Consider the following 15,748-nt stretch of genomic DNA (forward strand, 5'->3'; position numbering starts at 1 on the left):
GCCGCTATAAACATTTGGGTGCAGGTGTCTTTTTAATAGAATGACTTTTGTTCTTTTGGGTAGATGCCCAATAATGGGATTGCTGGATCGAATGATAGGTCTACTTGAATCTGTTTAAGGTATCTCCATATTGCTTTACACAGGGGTTGCACTAGTTTGCAGTCCCACCAGCAGTGTATGAGTGTTCCTGTCTTTCCGCATCCACATCAACATGTATTGTTTTGGGACTTTTTGATAAAGGCCATTCTCACTGGAGTTAAGTGATATCTCATTGTGGTTTTGATTTGCATTTCCCTGATGATTAGAGATCATCAGGGAAATGCAGGATGATTGAGCATTTTTTCATATGCTTGTTAGCCATTCTTATATCTTCTTTTGAAAAATTTCTATTCATGAATACTTTCAGGTACATTTTAAAGATAAGAAAACCGATATACTGTTAGAGATTAATGAATACCTGAATTCACATCATTGGTAAGTGCCTAATCTTTATTGAAAACCTTGGTAGCTTGATTCCTAAACCTATGTTCCTAACCAGTGAGCTTTATCATCTTTCTAAATAAGAGATTGTACTATAATGAAGGAGAGAAGGCTCAACACTTAGTAATCAGGACATGCCCGTGAAGCTGAAATGAAAGAGAGTAATGAGAAGGACAAACCATTATCTGAAAGGTTGCACACAAATGGAAATAATGCAGTATAGAGGCCACCAAACTAGGAGCATTTCATTCAAGAATGCATGTGCTCCCACACTCTTCCTTGTTTCCAAGTTTGTTAATTAAAATTCTATCCAACCTTAAATATTTTGCAAACTGTTCACACTTGTAAATATTTGCTCCGTGTTCATCTCCTCTATAATCCTAGTCTACGTGAGAGATGTTCTCATGGCTGTCTTGTCCATCACTGTATCCCCAGTGTCTACAACAGTGTATGTGGCAGAGGAGGCACCTGACTAAATTATTTTTATTGTCTTACTATATTTTTGTATTCATTATATTTTACTAGGGAATTTTCAAACATATACAAATACATAGAGAACAGTATAATATAATGAACACCTCTGTACCCATACAGCAGCTTCAATGATTACTCATTCAGAAAACCTTGCTTCATATGTAGTATGAAACTCTTTCTCCAATTCACTGAATTATCTTAAAGCATTCTCAGACATCATCTCATCTCATCCATAAATATTTCAAAGAATTTAATTTAAATGGATGAATAGAGATCAATATCACATATTACCTCTTTCATTAAATACTGTTCAATCCCCTCAATCAAATGAGATTTCTCCCTTATTTGAAAAACAATGAAATTTTATACCTCTTTTATTTAAGAGTCTCCTTTTCTGTGTTTATGCCGTGAAGATATTTTCTACACATTTTTAGATCTGAACTTTCTCAAAGATTGGGACAATATCTACATATCTTTGTGGTCTATTAAAAGTCTTTTGCAGTATCTTGAACATGGAATCTAGTTTTCTGTTTTCTCCCTACCATGTTCCAATACGTGTAAAAGGATGCTGAAATAGTATTCTTTCTGTTTCCACTTCAGCTGAGAATGAGACAGTAGATGGCATATACCCCCTCACATTCCAAAGGGAGGTGCTAGACATGAAAAGCAAATGACTGATACCTGGTGTTGAGCCTCACAGCTCGACATCCACCTTAATTATATAAAAGGATTGAGGCTGAAAAGAACAACAAAGAGAATTTCTTTGAAGCAAGTTAGTTGAACTGCTATGGCATTCCCATATTTATTCATCCTAAGTGAGAACGGGGTTGAAGGATCCTTGCAGCTGGAAGGAATGAAAGAGCTGACAGTTGAGCCATGCCTAAGAAAACGGAAGGCAGTACATGCATGTAGCAGAGTTGGTTGCTCAGTGGCAGAGCAAAGAGATGCAGCTGTGTTAGGCATAAGCTGTACTTCCGCCAAAAGTAGGAGAAAGAGTCAAGGTTTCTATGGTCCAGAAGTAGACAATGTGGGAGAAAAAGAACCCACCAATAGATCTCAGCAGAGAGAGGCCAGAGGTTTACCATCAGGTGGAGAAGCACAAGGGAGAGACATTGTCTTGAGCACACAAAAGCCCTAGAGCATCAGCTCTGAATATCTGCCAAAATAGGAAGCATCAACGAGAGACCAATTAACAGGCAAAAAGAGCATCCTTTTCTCTCACCCCTTCTTTCTCACCTTTGCTCCATTATCTCTCCAGTTCCAAATCTCCTAACTCCAAGTATGGTGGAGTCAGAAACACTGGTTGGAAGATGAAGAGAGTACAAGGTTGGCACATGAATCTGAAATTGTTCACACACACACCCCACTATAGATCTCCTAGATTGAAACAAAACCTAATTGGAGGAGGGAAAAAGCAAAGTCTTTAAGTAAATTTCACACTGTTGATTGTTAATTTGGACTAGACATTTTTATTACTGAATTTAGACTATGTATGGAACTAATAACAAAAGATCCTTTAGGCAGTAGGAGTGACCCAAAAAGTTCGGAGAACTGATCATCGTTACACTCTAGTGACAAGGTAAAAAAGCATTCTGAGTGGATTTAATCAAACAGTTTGTACTTTCACCTTTCTGAGTCCAGCTCTCTGAATGTAATGATTACATGCTTAACAACCGATTAGCAAGCCAGTAAGGCTAAAGAAAGAGTCAAGAAATGTCTCAGTTTGGCAGATGAGATGCCATCCAATTATTGCTAAATTAATGGAGCATTTTTAGAAAAGACCAAAATGCATATATTGACCTGAGAAGGATGAATATTTTCCTAGGCTTAAACAGTAGTTAGGAATGTCAGGATGTGGAGCAAAGTTGATAAAATGTGCATTCCGTTGCTAATAATACCTATATTACAGTTAGCCTACTCTATCCACAGTTTCCACAACCGATTGCAAATTGAAAATATCTGAAGAAAAAAATACAAATAAAAAACACAATTTAAAAAAAAATACAGTATAACAGCTATTTACATAGCATTTACATTGTATTAGGTATTATAAGTAATTTAGAGATGATTTAAAGTATACGGAAGGATGTGCATAGGTCATATGCAAATTCAACCCCATTTTATATCAAGGACTTGAGCATCTGTGATTTTGGTATCCGAGAGAGGTCCTGGAAATAATTCCTTGTGCATAACAAGGAATGACTGTATTTGCTACAGACCTAAACTATGGGATAACTACTTCAGGGACTACCACTTAAATAAAAATCATCTGCTAAGAAAATGTGCTTAAGGCAGCAGAAGGCTGACTGTGGTGTAGAGACAGTACACAGCCATGAATCCTGCAAATTTATTTTATGAACTTCAGCCATCAGCCACACCTGTACTTGTCCAGTTGGTCCTAAAATGTGGAATATGCAATGTGATGAATTCTACAGTCTTTTATATCCAACACCATATTTTTAAATTTCTGTCACAAATGAGCAGAAATGTTTCAGTTCTTCCCTAACTGAAGAGTGTAACAGAATCTTGACATTTGTCAGGCCTTTCCACATCTGCCCCCAAGCCCAGTGCCTCATCTTTTTTGAGAGGAACAATCCCACCTACTATGTCTTCTAATCCAAAACATTAGAAATTCATAGAATTCTTTAGACTCTGGTTTCACAAAAATATCTCTAAAAGTGCATAGTATGAGACAGATCTGATCTTAAAGTTAATTCAGGAAATAAAAATAACAGCATCCAGTGTCAGCTACAGGTAGACATTTTTATGATTCATCTCCCTTCTTCTAATCCTTGATTCAGGCACGCAACTTCACTTTTGACCCACAAATTGCCCGCCAATGTATTATGACCAAGCCATATCCCAAAGTCCCAAATATTTTAGTTCTCACTCATACTTATAAAACTTCTGTTGCTTCAGAGTCCTGTACTCTTCAAAAAATAACTCATGTTAAATATTATTAATCCTTTTTAGACTCTCAGATACTACAGGAGCTCTATTCTAAGAGAAATTGTAAGTAGAGCAGAAAAAAGAAGATATATAACATATAAATGCAAAATGTATTATAGATGTCACAGTGTATTTAGAGGTTAAAACAAAACACAAATGAGAGGTTTCATGTCTCTGGGACTCAAGATGAAAGTGATAGTTTAGCAAAGCTTCATATATAGGTGCAGGGAAGAAATAATTTAGTTGAAAATTATTTTGTTAATAGTGGGCATTTCAAGCTCTGTGGTAGATTTCTGGGATCAGGAAGAAGTCTTCAAACCACAAATTTCAAGCAACTTTCAATTCTGAACCAAATATGATAGGTCATATGTATAATGATAATGATGATTATTAGGAAGGTATAGTTCAATGACATAAGAAACCTGGTTGGATAGGTAGAACTTGCAAAAAAGAAAAAGAAACAGAAAACAGGCTGGTATTTAAGTCATGAAGAACATACTGCCCTTTGCACAAGAAATATAACAAAGGCAACTAGTTATATTAATAAAACTCAGAGCAATACTGAGATATGATTATTTTTAAAATAAAGTTCATAACATTTAGAAAGTAGACCAGGTATTAAATTTAAAAAAAAGGAAAAATAAAATTGAATGCTATAATGTTAGGAAGAAAAAAGAAAAATTGAAAACGAAGTGACTTTCTAGCTATATGATAGGTAAAAGGAGAAAAAAGATTGAGGTTAAAAAAAATTATGGCCAGGAAAAATTACGTTGCCTAATTGGAAAGGAAACTGAAAATAGTTAAGTATGAAATCTCAGAGACTTTTAAGGTAGTTTGCATTTTATCTGATTTTTAAAATTAATTTACAATCAGTTGAGGAAAAGGATTACCTTACCAAAAGAGTTAGAAAAGGAAAAACGGGATTATGAAAGAAGCATTCATGAACATTATTAACTACATCAAGATGAAGTAGAAATAATGTGGCATATTCATTTTACTAGGGTACTTAAAAGCTACTGGCTAGCTTAAGAGTTGTTGTGGAGGTCATAAATTCATGGAGACTAAGGGAGAGTTACTGGATTATCTGTCTATTAATCAAAAGGGAAAAGGAAGCCCTGGTAATTAAGGAGCTGTCACCTGAACTTCGATGCCCAGAAAGACGAGTACAAATCATTAAACAATCAATTTGCAATCACAGAGAACTGAGAACAGAGTCGGGACTGACATGCCTTTCAGAGAACAATTTTTTTTCATGATGAAGAGATAGGAGGGGTAGATAAGAGGGACTTAAAGAGATATAGGCTACATGGATTCAATAACACATTTTCGTCTTAAATGAGAAGTTGAACTGTTGACCTCCGTGTTGCAGTGGAGTAAAATGATATGAACAGTCTTTAAAGTCATTTGAATTAAATAGCTTTTGTTCCAAAAATTATACTCTTTTTATACATAGAATTAATTTGAGACATTTTCATCTTCAATGACAAAGAAATTCCTCCTCTTTTGATGAGCACATAGATTTCACCCAATTTTACAGGACTGTCATGATATTGAAACAGTTTGTAGAGTTCTCCTATTCTTTGAGACAGAATGTCTGTCCACATAAATAATCTTATCAATCGTCTCCTAAAAAATGCCTGCAGGAGAAGAAATGTTACCAAAATAATCACTTCATTCTTATAATGAATGATAGAATCAATCCTGGCCACCAGTTTAGCCTATTGAAGTGTTTGGCATAACTTCTCTAAGAATGAACTTGTGAGTATTATAACCCAACCATAAAAGAAGAAAACAGTCTATCATTCCCAAATTTGGTATACATTCACTTGGTATTCATTTCCTCAGAACTGAATGGCATTATTTATCTCAACTAACTGCAAGTTTCTGAAATGAATATCTTATATGAGGATTACTTAGATTTTTTTCACCACTGATCACTGCTATAGTTCATTTTTTCTCAAGGAGAGAGTGGCTAATAACTGAAGATTGTAGTAGTCATCAGGACTTGACACTATAAAGAAACCCTATTAGATCCAGTAGTTCAATACTGAAACATAATCATTAATGCTTTCACAAAACCATATTACAAAATTACTGTGAAAATCCAAATTAATATATGTTAAATGCATAAAAAGAACTTTTTACAAAGTGACCTTTATTTTTTTACCAAGATTATAATAAAAAATAGAAAACAATAATGACCCATAATTCTTACATCACTATAAGATGTTTTCATTACAAATAAATATGCATATACAAATTAAAAAATATTATTAAAGCCCCACCCCAGTACTTTGTCCTAAAGTTAGGCATATTAACAATTTTTCTGTAACTCTTCATTAATATTCTATACAAAACCAGCATAAATATCTATTTTACTTTTTCATATCTGCTGATGAAATACATACTATCTTGTTTCTAGCTATATTTACTTAATAATTATTTAAAAGCACTCCACAGTAGCAGATATAAATATGTATACTTTTCAATGCTACATAATCAGCAAGAAAATATCAAACAACCCTATCAAAAAGTGGACAGAGGACATGAACAGAAACTTTGCAAAAGAAGATAGACAAATGGCCAACAAACATATGAAAAAATGTTCAACATCTCTAATCAACAGGGAAGTGCAAATCGAAACTACGAGATATCACTTAACTCCAATGAGAATGGCCTTTATCAAAAAGTCCCAAAACAATAAATGTTGGCATGGTTGCGGAGAGATAGGAACATTCATACACCGCTGGTAGGACTGCAAACTAGTACAACCTCTGTGGAAAATAATAGGGAGATACCTCAAAGAGCTACAAGTAGAACTACTATTTAATCCAGCAATCCCATTACTGGGCTTCTACCAAAAGGAACAAAAGACATCCTATAAAAAAGACATCTGCACTCAAATGTTTATAGCAGCACAATTCACAATTGCAAAGATGTGGAAATAACCTAAGTTCCCATTAATACATGAGTGGATTAATAAAATGTGGTATATGTATACCATGGAGTTCTACTCAGCCACAGAAAACAATGATGATCTAGCACCTCTTGTATTATCCTGGATAGAGCTGGAGCCTGTTCTACTAAATGAAGTATCCCAAGAATGGAAAAACAAGCACCACATGTACACGCCATCAAATTGGTTTTACTGATCAACACTAAATGCATAAATAGTAATAACATTCATGGGGTGTCGGGCAGATTAGGGTGGGGGGAAGGGGCACCGTCTGGCAGATGGACAGGCTTGAAGCTCTGACTTGGGTGAGGCAAAAGCAATATATGTAACCTAAACATTTGTACTCCGTAATATGCTGAAATTAAAAAAATTAAAAAATATATACATACAGAAAATACTTCATGGTAAATATACCATAATCAATCAGATTTGATGGATATTTATATTTTTTCATTGAGTTTGCATCAAAAAAGAATCCCATCCTAAATTTACATCAAGAATTGACTGAGTCATACATAGAATTACAATTTAAGTTAAATTTTTTAAAAAGTAAAGTACACATGAGAGTTAGAAAAGAGATACAACCCAGTCAACTTACTTCAGAGCATTAGGGAGTAAAGTCTTTGGAGAATTAAATGAGATAACGCTTGTGAAAACCTTAGCTCACTGCTCCAAGATCATCAGGGCCAAAGCATGTTCGTGTTGGAAGTGGACCAGAGAGGGTAGGAGGGAGCCTGGAGTAGATGAGGCTTGTTTACTGGCCTGGGAACCAAGGCATGTAGGAATAGGTGGGAGACCCGTGAGATAGGGATGGAAGAGGAAAATATGCTCAAGAATGGGAAAATGCCCATTAAGGCAATAAGGTTAGAAGAATTATTCAAAGAAAGATAAAGCAAAGCAAAGCAAAACTTGTTCACAGGAAAGGGAAGGCATGAGCTCAAAGCAAATGAGAATACTAAGAATCATTTATTCACTTTGCTTATCAGAAATGTGGACACTTTCCACAGAGAATTCTTGCTAAAGATGTGCTTTACGTATTCATAAACCATGAATGAGGTCTTTAAAATACATTATGTAGAAGAAAATACAATCTTAGAGTTGAAAATAGTATCCTTCTGAAAAGTTTCCAAAATCATTGGTTTCTCCAATAGTATTTCCTATTATAGAAACCCAGACCAACTAGTCAACAGAGGAAGGTGACAAATTGAAACTAAGGTTCTTGCAACTTTAGATTCAGATGATATAATGTAACATAATGGATTTTATACACACACACCTTATATACTAAATTTTTCATTAATCACCATGGGATTGTCATTAGTTACTTTTACACAAAGAAGTTCAATTCCAGTTTGAACAAGGTGAAAAGAAACATTATAAGTCAAAGTAGAATTTAATTACTAGATCTAAGAAGCAAAAATCTTTTTGACATGAATGTATAAAAACACAAAGAATCATGCATGCTATCACTGCTCTCAATAAAGGCAAGAAAGAAATGTTTAGAAAATTCTTACATTTCAATGTCCAAGGAACATAATGAAAAAAGAGCACTAGCCATATCTGCCAAATATTTTATTTAATTACAGTTCTTGCCTTTAATAATTTTTTTCAGTGACCTCTAAGTCTCTATGAGATACTCAGATATTGACAATAAAAGAATCATTTCAGATTTTATATATTAAATAATTTTAACTATAATGAAAATGATCACCCAAAATATGTAAACAGCTTTCATCATATTAAAGTTAACTATAATATGTTTATCAAAATAAATTTAATTTGCTAAATAATATTTCAAATAAACTCATCACTTTTGTGGTTACTAAATCACCTATCTTCATAGACAGTAGGTGTGTTTATAAGTCAGAAAATTTAATACCCTATCTTTCTTTATTGCAGACTGCTCAAAATAAAGTATACTTTAACAGATTCAAATCCAAAGTTTACTTTTTAATATATTCAAGTCCAAAAAATCAAGTGTATAAATAAAAATATATTTATTTTACATAAAATAAAAATACATTTTACTTATACACTTCTTTAATAGATTCAAAGTCCAACACAAAGCCTCATTAGCCTACATCCTATAATAATCACCAGCACTGGCAAATCAAGGGACTATTCCCCAACCAGTTTTATTGACCACAGAGGGAGAATTTATGACTTTCTCAAGCTCAGGAGATTTCTTAAGAGTACAATCAGTTATAGAAAGCAAAAGAAAAAAAAATACTGTCAAAGAAATTCTAGACAGGGAGGAAAAAAGGTAAAAATGAAATTTCACTCCTAAGTTTGAGAACAACTGACAACACACAAATAAACAATGTGTCAAACAGATATACATAAATGTGCCCCCGCTATTATTATATTCTCCCCCCACTCTCTCTCTAATAGGTCACTGTAGGATGGGCATATTAATACTGATAAGACACACATTCATATAGCAATGAATCTTTGCATAGGAATTCACATTTCACTGAATTTCCTCACTTTCTAATACTCATGAAGTTCAGTGAAAAAATTAAAATATTTGATAAACAACACAGACACATTGGATAGGAAATAAATGATGTGTAGTTTAAAAAGTGAGACTTTTGGGTAAATCATAGGTAGAAAAAAAGAGAAATTTCAAAATATCACAGAATGCTATTATATTAATACTTCTTAAAGTGTCTAAAAGGATGAGTTTTTTTTTTCTTTTTTTTTTTTTTTTTTTAGCAAACTGAAGAGAAGTTAATGTGTACCCTCAACTGTGTGACAAAGTTAAAACTGATGTAATCCATTCAGGATTCAGGAAAAAAAAGCAAGGATGAAAGTAGCCACTAGGTTTTCACAGACCACAATGTGCAAAATACCTTTTCACTATATCTTCTCCATTCCAGCAGGGTACTCCTTCAGCAGCAGCTAATTCATTAACACAAAGCTGATCAGCCAGGCCTCCATAGAATGACTTGTACAGTCGAAGGCTGTTGATAAATTCTCTGAAGGAAGAACAAAGAAAACAATTAAAACCATAATTCATAACAAAGGTCATCATAAATGTTATGTATTTTTATACATAATGTTTAGGATATAAATTTTTTATTTTCTCTACTAATTTCCATATATGTTAAATATTTTTTTAACCATCAAGACAAAAATGCATTATTTTCTAAAAATGAATGCTGGCGTTTGAATTTACTCTTTAAATAAAAATTTTCCCCAGCTATGAATCTTGTATAACCCCAGGTCCAAGAAGTTATGAATAGTATATAAGGGTGCACAGACACACCCACCATTTCCTTTAGCCTCCCTTAAAGTCCTCACTAGCTGCTGGCATATAAACCATTGTGATACTAATTATTTTCTTTTCCATGTAGAAAATGTCAGAGGTTTGCAACATGCTAATTGATTGCTTACTGATTAACAGTTTAGTAGACTTGGGTTGTTTTCCTATCTGAATCTTTTCTCTGGTATCTAAGAACATAAAGTAATGTGTCTTTACCAAACATGACCCAAAACTCATATATGTAATATATTCTATTTCAGAAGCATGAAAATTAAAGTTATTAGAAGGAATAATACATTAACTAAAATTCTTTTCCTCCCACACTACTTCTTCTCCCCATATCAATTATAGGAGGGACAATTTAAAAAAAATCATTTTTTGCTTTTGTTTGTGTTCTCATTAAATTTAGAATGAAAAGATTTTTGAGTTTTAAAACCAAGGCTTTAGAGTACTGAAAACTTGAGTTTTATCATTTCAAAAGACCAAATCCTAAGATTTTAGTTATGACTTTTTTGACATAAACAAGTATTTTGGAAAAAGAAATGAAAGGCCTAGCCTGACACAAAGGAGATGACCTCTAGACTAGAAGGAAGGGGCAGGGAAAGGAAACGGAAGGAAAGCAAATTTTAGAAATTCATGGAATGAGCAGTTGAGATGCAGCAGTTATGAAACGGCATCCCTCATTAAAATTAAAAACACAATTTCTTTAAAAATGAGATTTAAGAAGAGGGGTGACTCTAAGTTATAGCCAGAGTAACAAATTTTTTAAAAATTAAATCTGATTTTGACAGCATTGTTGCTCAATTTCATTGATTTTATAATTCTCTCTAACATTGGTTCTTAAAGAACTATTTGTGGAAATTGCTGGACTTGATCTGTTGGAAGGATAAATGTGATTTTCAAATATATAACATCAGAACTCATAGAGAAAACCAGAAGTTATCACGGCAAGTATTTGATGAGTATTTAACCAAATTTTTAGCAAAGTTTGATCAAATAAGTGATAACAAAATGGCTACAAGAAGCATAAATCTGACTCAACTCATGCATTCCGATTAGTAGGGACATAGCCATCCTGGAAAGACATTTTCTAGTAGAGAAAACTGACTTAAAGTAGTTAATATATAATATAATTACTGTTCTAGGAAGAAAAAACAGCTTTTCTTTTTTGATCAGTCATAACAAATATAAGATTTGAGTCAGATTTATGCTTCTTGCAGCTACTAAAATCTAATTGAGGAAACAGGTCAGCTCTTTTTTAGAAAGGTGAGGTTTAATGAATGGAAGGATCTGCAACTCTTGTCCTGAATTTTATTCACTATAAATGATCACTGGTTTGGAATCAAAGAGTCTTCTAGAAATGAAGAGACCAGGTACAAATGGATGTAATGTTAAGACCTTTAAATGATGGTGTAAAACCAAATGGACATTTTTTATGGACCCCAAACCGCCTACTCCAATCTTGGTGAATAGTGCCCTAGGTTAATCTGTCCCTTCACAATGAATAGATCCTAGTGTGGAAAACTCTGCATCTGTCTCTCCCAGTCTCCTTTCACAGCGCTGTACTGCCATTGCCATAGTCCAAGCCCTTATCATCTTTCTCTAGACTTAATGAAGTAGAGTTATGTATCTCCAGTCTCTTCCCTTAACAATCACCTCCCATCCTCAATGAGAGCCACCTTGTAAAATTCAAATATGATACTCCACAGATTATGCCACTCACTTGCCTAAGGTGCCTCAATGGCTACTGTCTACAGCATAAAATCCAAGTGTCTTGGAAAGGTATATAAGGTACCTTCTCACCTCAATTTCAACAGCAACCCAAATCAAACTTTAAGGACTCACACAAGTAAGGTATTTGCTGTTTCTTAAACATGCCTTCACACCTTTGCATATACTTGCTCTGAAAGGATTGTCTTTTAAAAGATTTCTACTCCTTCCGGGGATCATAGCTATCCCTTATTGGTCACAAGGTAATAAACACTACTGAGCACTAACTTTTGTGTTGGCATTAGGGATTGCCAGGTAAACAAAAGAGTCTTTGTCTTTTAAAAACACACATTGTGTGAAAACCCACAATAATAAAACAGTGTTAATAGTGACACATTTGAAGACAGGAGAGGAATCAGGAAATATTTACAAAACAATGTAGTACTTCAGTGTTCTGTGAAAAACAAACAAAACAAAACAAAAAACCAGGATGAGCAAAGGTAATAGGAAAAAGAATACAAGGTAGTATGCCGTTTAGTTTGTGGGGGCTGTGATTATGGGAATGAATTATGGTTAAAAAGGTAGGAAGAGGTCATATCCTAATCAGTCTCATTGATCATAATTTCTGTGTTATCCAGAAGGCAGCTGGAGATATTAAAAATTTTCCAGCAAGCAACAGCATCATCATGGCAGCAACGATGGAAACAGAAAAGCAAGGAGGTCACCTAGGGTGCTCTGACCTCAAAGGGAGAAAAACCAAGGGTGTAAGAAAGAACCTGCCAGTGGGCGGCATAAAAATAGATAGATTTGAAAGACATTAGCAGTCTAGAATTGACAGGTAAAGCAAGAATGTTCAGACAATTTCTAATTGTCTTTTTTCCCCCTGAGGTGACTGAGAGGATGGTTGTGCCACTCTCAGAGATAAGAAATTAAGGAAAGGAAATTTTACCTTCTCAGTGTCCCACATGATACTTATGGTCATCCTCATCCTGCTAAAAATTTTCATCTTTGCAAGACACATATCACTTTCTAGGCTCCCATGTAATATACATATTTATTAGGCTTTATTGTTTCCTATCTGTCTCTCTGCTCTAGAATAAAATATTCAGGCATGGCCGGGCGCGGTGGCTCACGCCTGTAATCCTAGCACTCTGGGAGGTAGAGGTGGGCGGATCGTTTGAGCTCAGGAGTTCGAGACCAGCCTGAGCAAGAGCGAGACCCCATCTCTACTAAAAATAGAAAGAAATTATATGGACAGCTAAAAATATATATAGAAAAAAAAAAATTAGCCGGGCATGGTGGTGCATGCCTGTAGTCCCAGCTACTCGGGAGGCTGAGACAGGAGGATCGCTTGAGCTCAGGAGTTTGAGGTTGCTGTGAGCTAGGCTGATGCCACGGCACTCACTCTAGCCTGGGCAACAGAGTGAGACTCTGTCTCAAAAAAAAAAAAAAAAAAAAAAAAAAAAAAATTCAGGCAGGCAGAGATTTGTTTTGTTTTGTTTTGTTTTATTCACACTACAGACCCTAGAGCAGTGGTGGTGGCATAGAGTAGACCCAACAAAATTTATCAAATTAATAAGTGAGTGAAAACTAAGGAATTGGTAATTCCACTCTTGACATCCTCAGTTTGAGGTTTCTTTGGAACATCCAGATAGAGAAATCCAGAGAGAGAACACTGCCTTCTAACTTACTCTGTGTAAATGTCATCTCGGGATCTTGCCAAAATGCAGATTCAGATTTAGTAGTTCTGAGTGAGGGCCAGAGATACTACATTTCGAAGCAGCACTCAGATAAAGCTTATGTTATTGGTACGAGAACCATGAATATCATGGAAGTTTTCCATTAAATATGTGACCTTGGAACCCAGTGGACAGGACATGTGATGTGAGACCCATCACCCAGTGAGGTGGTGACTGAAGTCATGGATATAGACAAAATCTCTTAGGAAAACAGTATGTCAGAAGTAGAAAGAGCAAAGGAAGAAAACTTCAAAGTTAAAGTACTATGAAAACTAAAAAATGAGTGAATTTAGTGAAATTAGACAGATTCTCCAAGTATAAAGTGCCATTATGAGAAGTTAATAAAATACTGAAAGCATCCTCCCTATGTGGTTACCATAATTATTATCAACTGAATTGTGTACCTCCCACCCCCAATTCATCTGTTGAAATCCTAACCCTAATGTAACAGCATTTGGAGGTACGGCCTTTAAAGAAATAATTAGGGTTAAATGAGGTCTTATGGATGTGTCCTGATCCAATATGACAGGTGTCCTTATTAGAAGAGAAAGAGATATGGGGATGCGCATGCACAGAGGAAAAGGCCACATGAGAACAGAGGAGAAGGTGGCTGTCTGCAAGCCAAAGAGTGAAGCCTCTGAAGAAATCAAACATTCTGGCACTTTGATCTTGAATTTCAATCCCCAGTACTGTGAGAAAATACATTTCTATCGTTTAAGTAACTCAGTCTGTGACATTTTGTTATGGTAGCCCTAGCAAACTGAAACAATAATTAAAGCATTCAAAGTAATAGACTTCACATTTTTTGTACGATGAGCATTAAAAAGACGGTGAGAAACTGTAAGTGGAGAGTCCCAAAAAGGGAAATTAAAGGAGGTTTTTTCATGTATACATTTGTTTAACTATGGAAGAAATTGGAAAATATTCAGGTATAAAGGGGAGGAGATAACAAGGGTTTGCTGTCATTAGCTTGTTCTCCAACATTGCAATTCTCTACCTCCTGGGCACATAGTAGAGAGTAAAGCTACCCTTTGAAGGTGGCTTTAGCCATGTGACTTGCTTTGGGTTCTAGCAAATGTATGCAGAAGTACTGTATGTTCCTTTCAGGCTTAAGTAAAAGAACCAATGTGGCTTTGCCAGTTGCTGTTTTCCTCTTCCATTATGACTGGCATGTCTCAGACGGAGGCTTCTCTTGTCATTCTGATTGTTAAAGTCTAGGTAATTTGAACAGTAATTTCAGCTGATCTGAAATGGACACAGGTTGTGAACAGAAACACAGTTTTATTGTTCTAAGTCAATGGCATGTTGGGGAAGTTTGCTACTGCATCATAACTTAGTCTTTCTTGATTGATACAATAATAATAGAAGGAAATTAATAATTGATACATTGCTAATTTTGAAAAGGAGGATGAGGAAGGGTTACTGAAAACAAATAGAGTGCTTAGCTTTGGAGAAGATTCTCTAAGCCTAAAATAAGGGAAGAAAGTCTGTGTGAATGTTGAGATAAGTTTTGGTTTGTGAAGATAGAAATTTGAGGGGAAATCCTACTTTGGAACATAATATTCTGTGCTTGGCAGTTTTTAGATCACAGGAATTTAGTGTTGCAAAATGAGCTTGCATTGAAGAACCAGGGGATCCAGATTAGATATAGAAAAAATAATAATTGAATTGGCAGGAAATGAAGGTGTTAGAGCATTAGTAGCCATTTTGAGGTCAAAAAGACTTACCTACTGCCACAGAGCCAATAATGTTGGTCCTATTACAAGAATTCACACCTCAGTTCCCAGGTCAGTGCTCAAACTACTACCCACTTGACTCCTTTTCCAGTTTTACATAAAATATCTCAATGAATAAAATACTGTATTCTGAGAATGATTCTAAATTTAAGTTGCTGGGAGAGTGACTGAATCCATACAATATTTTTCCACTGTTATGAAAATATTTCTAGTTAAAACTTGGAGCATAATAAATGCAGGGAGATGTTAAAAGTGTCAGCTAATTATCCTTCAGGGACTGCATCACATACATCTGCTAATCATCTTGGCTTTGAAACATTTCTAGAATACAGAAATCAAATATAATTATTAAGAGGAACACTTTGAAAATATTTAAAAGAAAACAGGAAAGTGTTCTTTATCTGAATATTTATTCAAAGCTTCTATGTCTGAGCCAGAC

At 34.8% G+C, this 15,748-nt stretch overlaps 1 protein-coding gene across 1 annotated transcript in view; it reads right to left on the reverse strand.

The window, feature by feature from the left end:
* The window catches only part of GPC5 (glypican 5), a 1,319,614-nt gene that overhangs the window by 988,970 nt on the left and 314,896 nt on the right, over window positions 1-15,748 (reverse strand). Inside the window, exon 5 of the mRNA XM_069467101.1 lies at window positions 9,712-9,837. Coding sequence (XP_069323202.1) covers window positions 9,712-9,837 — 126 coding nt within the window. The remainder of the gene's footprint in view (window positions 1-9,711; window positions 9,838-15,748) is intronic.

The sequence above is a fragment of the Eulemur rufifrons genome, chromosome 4 (genome assembly GCF_041146395.1).
Source record: "Eulemur rufifrons isolate Redbay chromosome 4, OSU_ERuf_1, whole genome shotgun sequence".
NCBI lineage: Eukaryota > Metazoa > Chordata > Mammalia > Primates > Lemuridae > Eulemur > Eulemur rufifrons.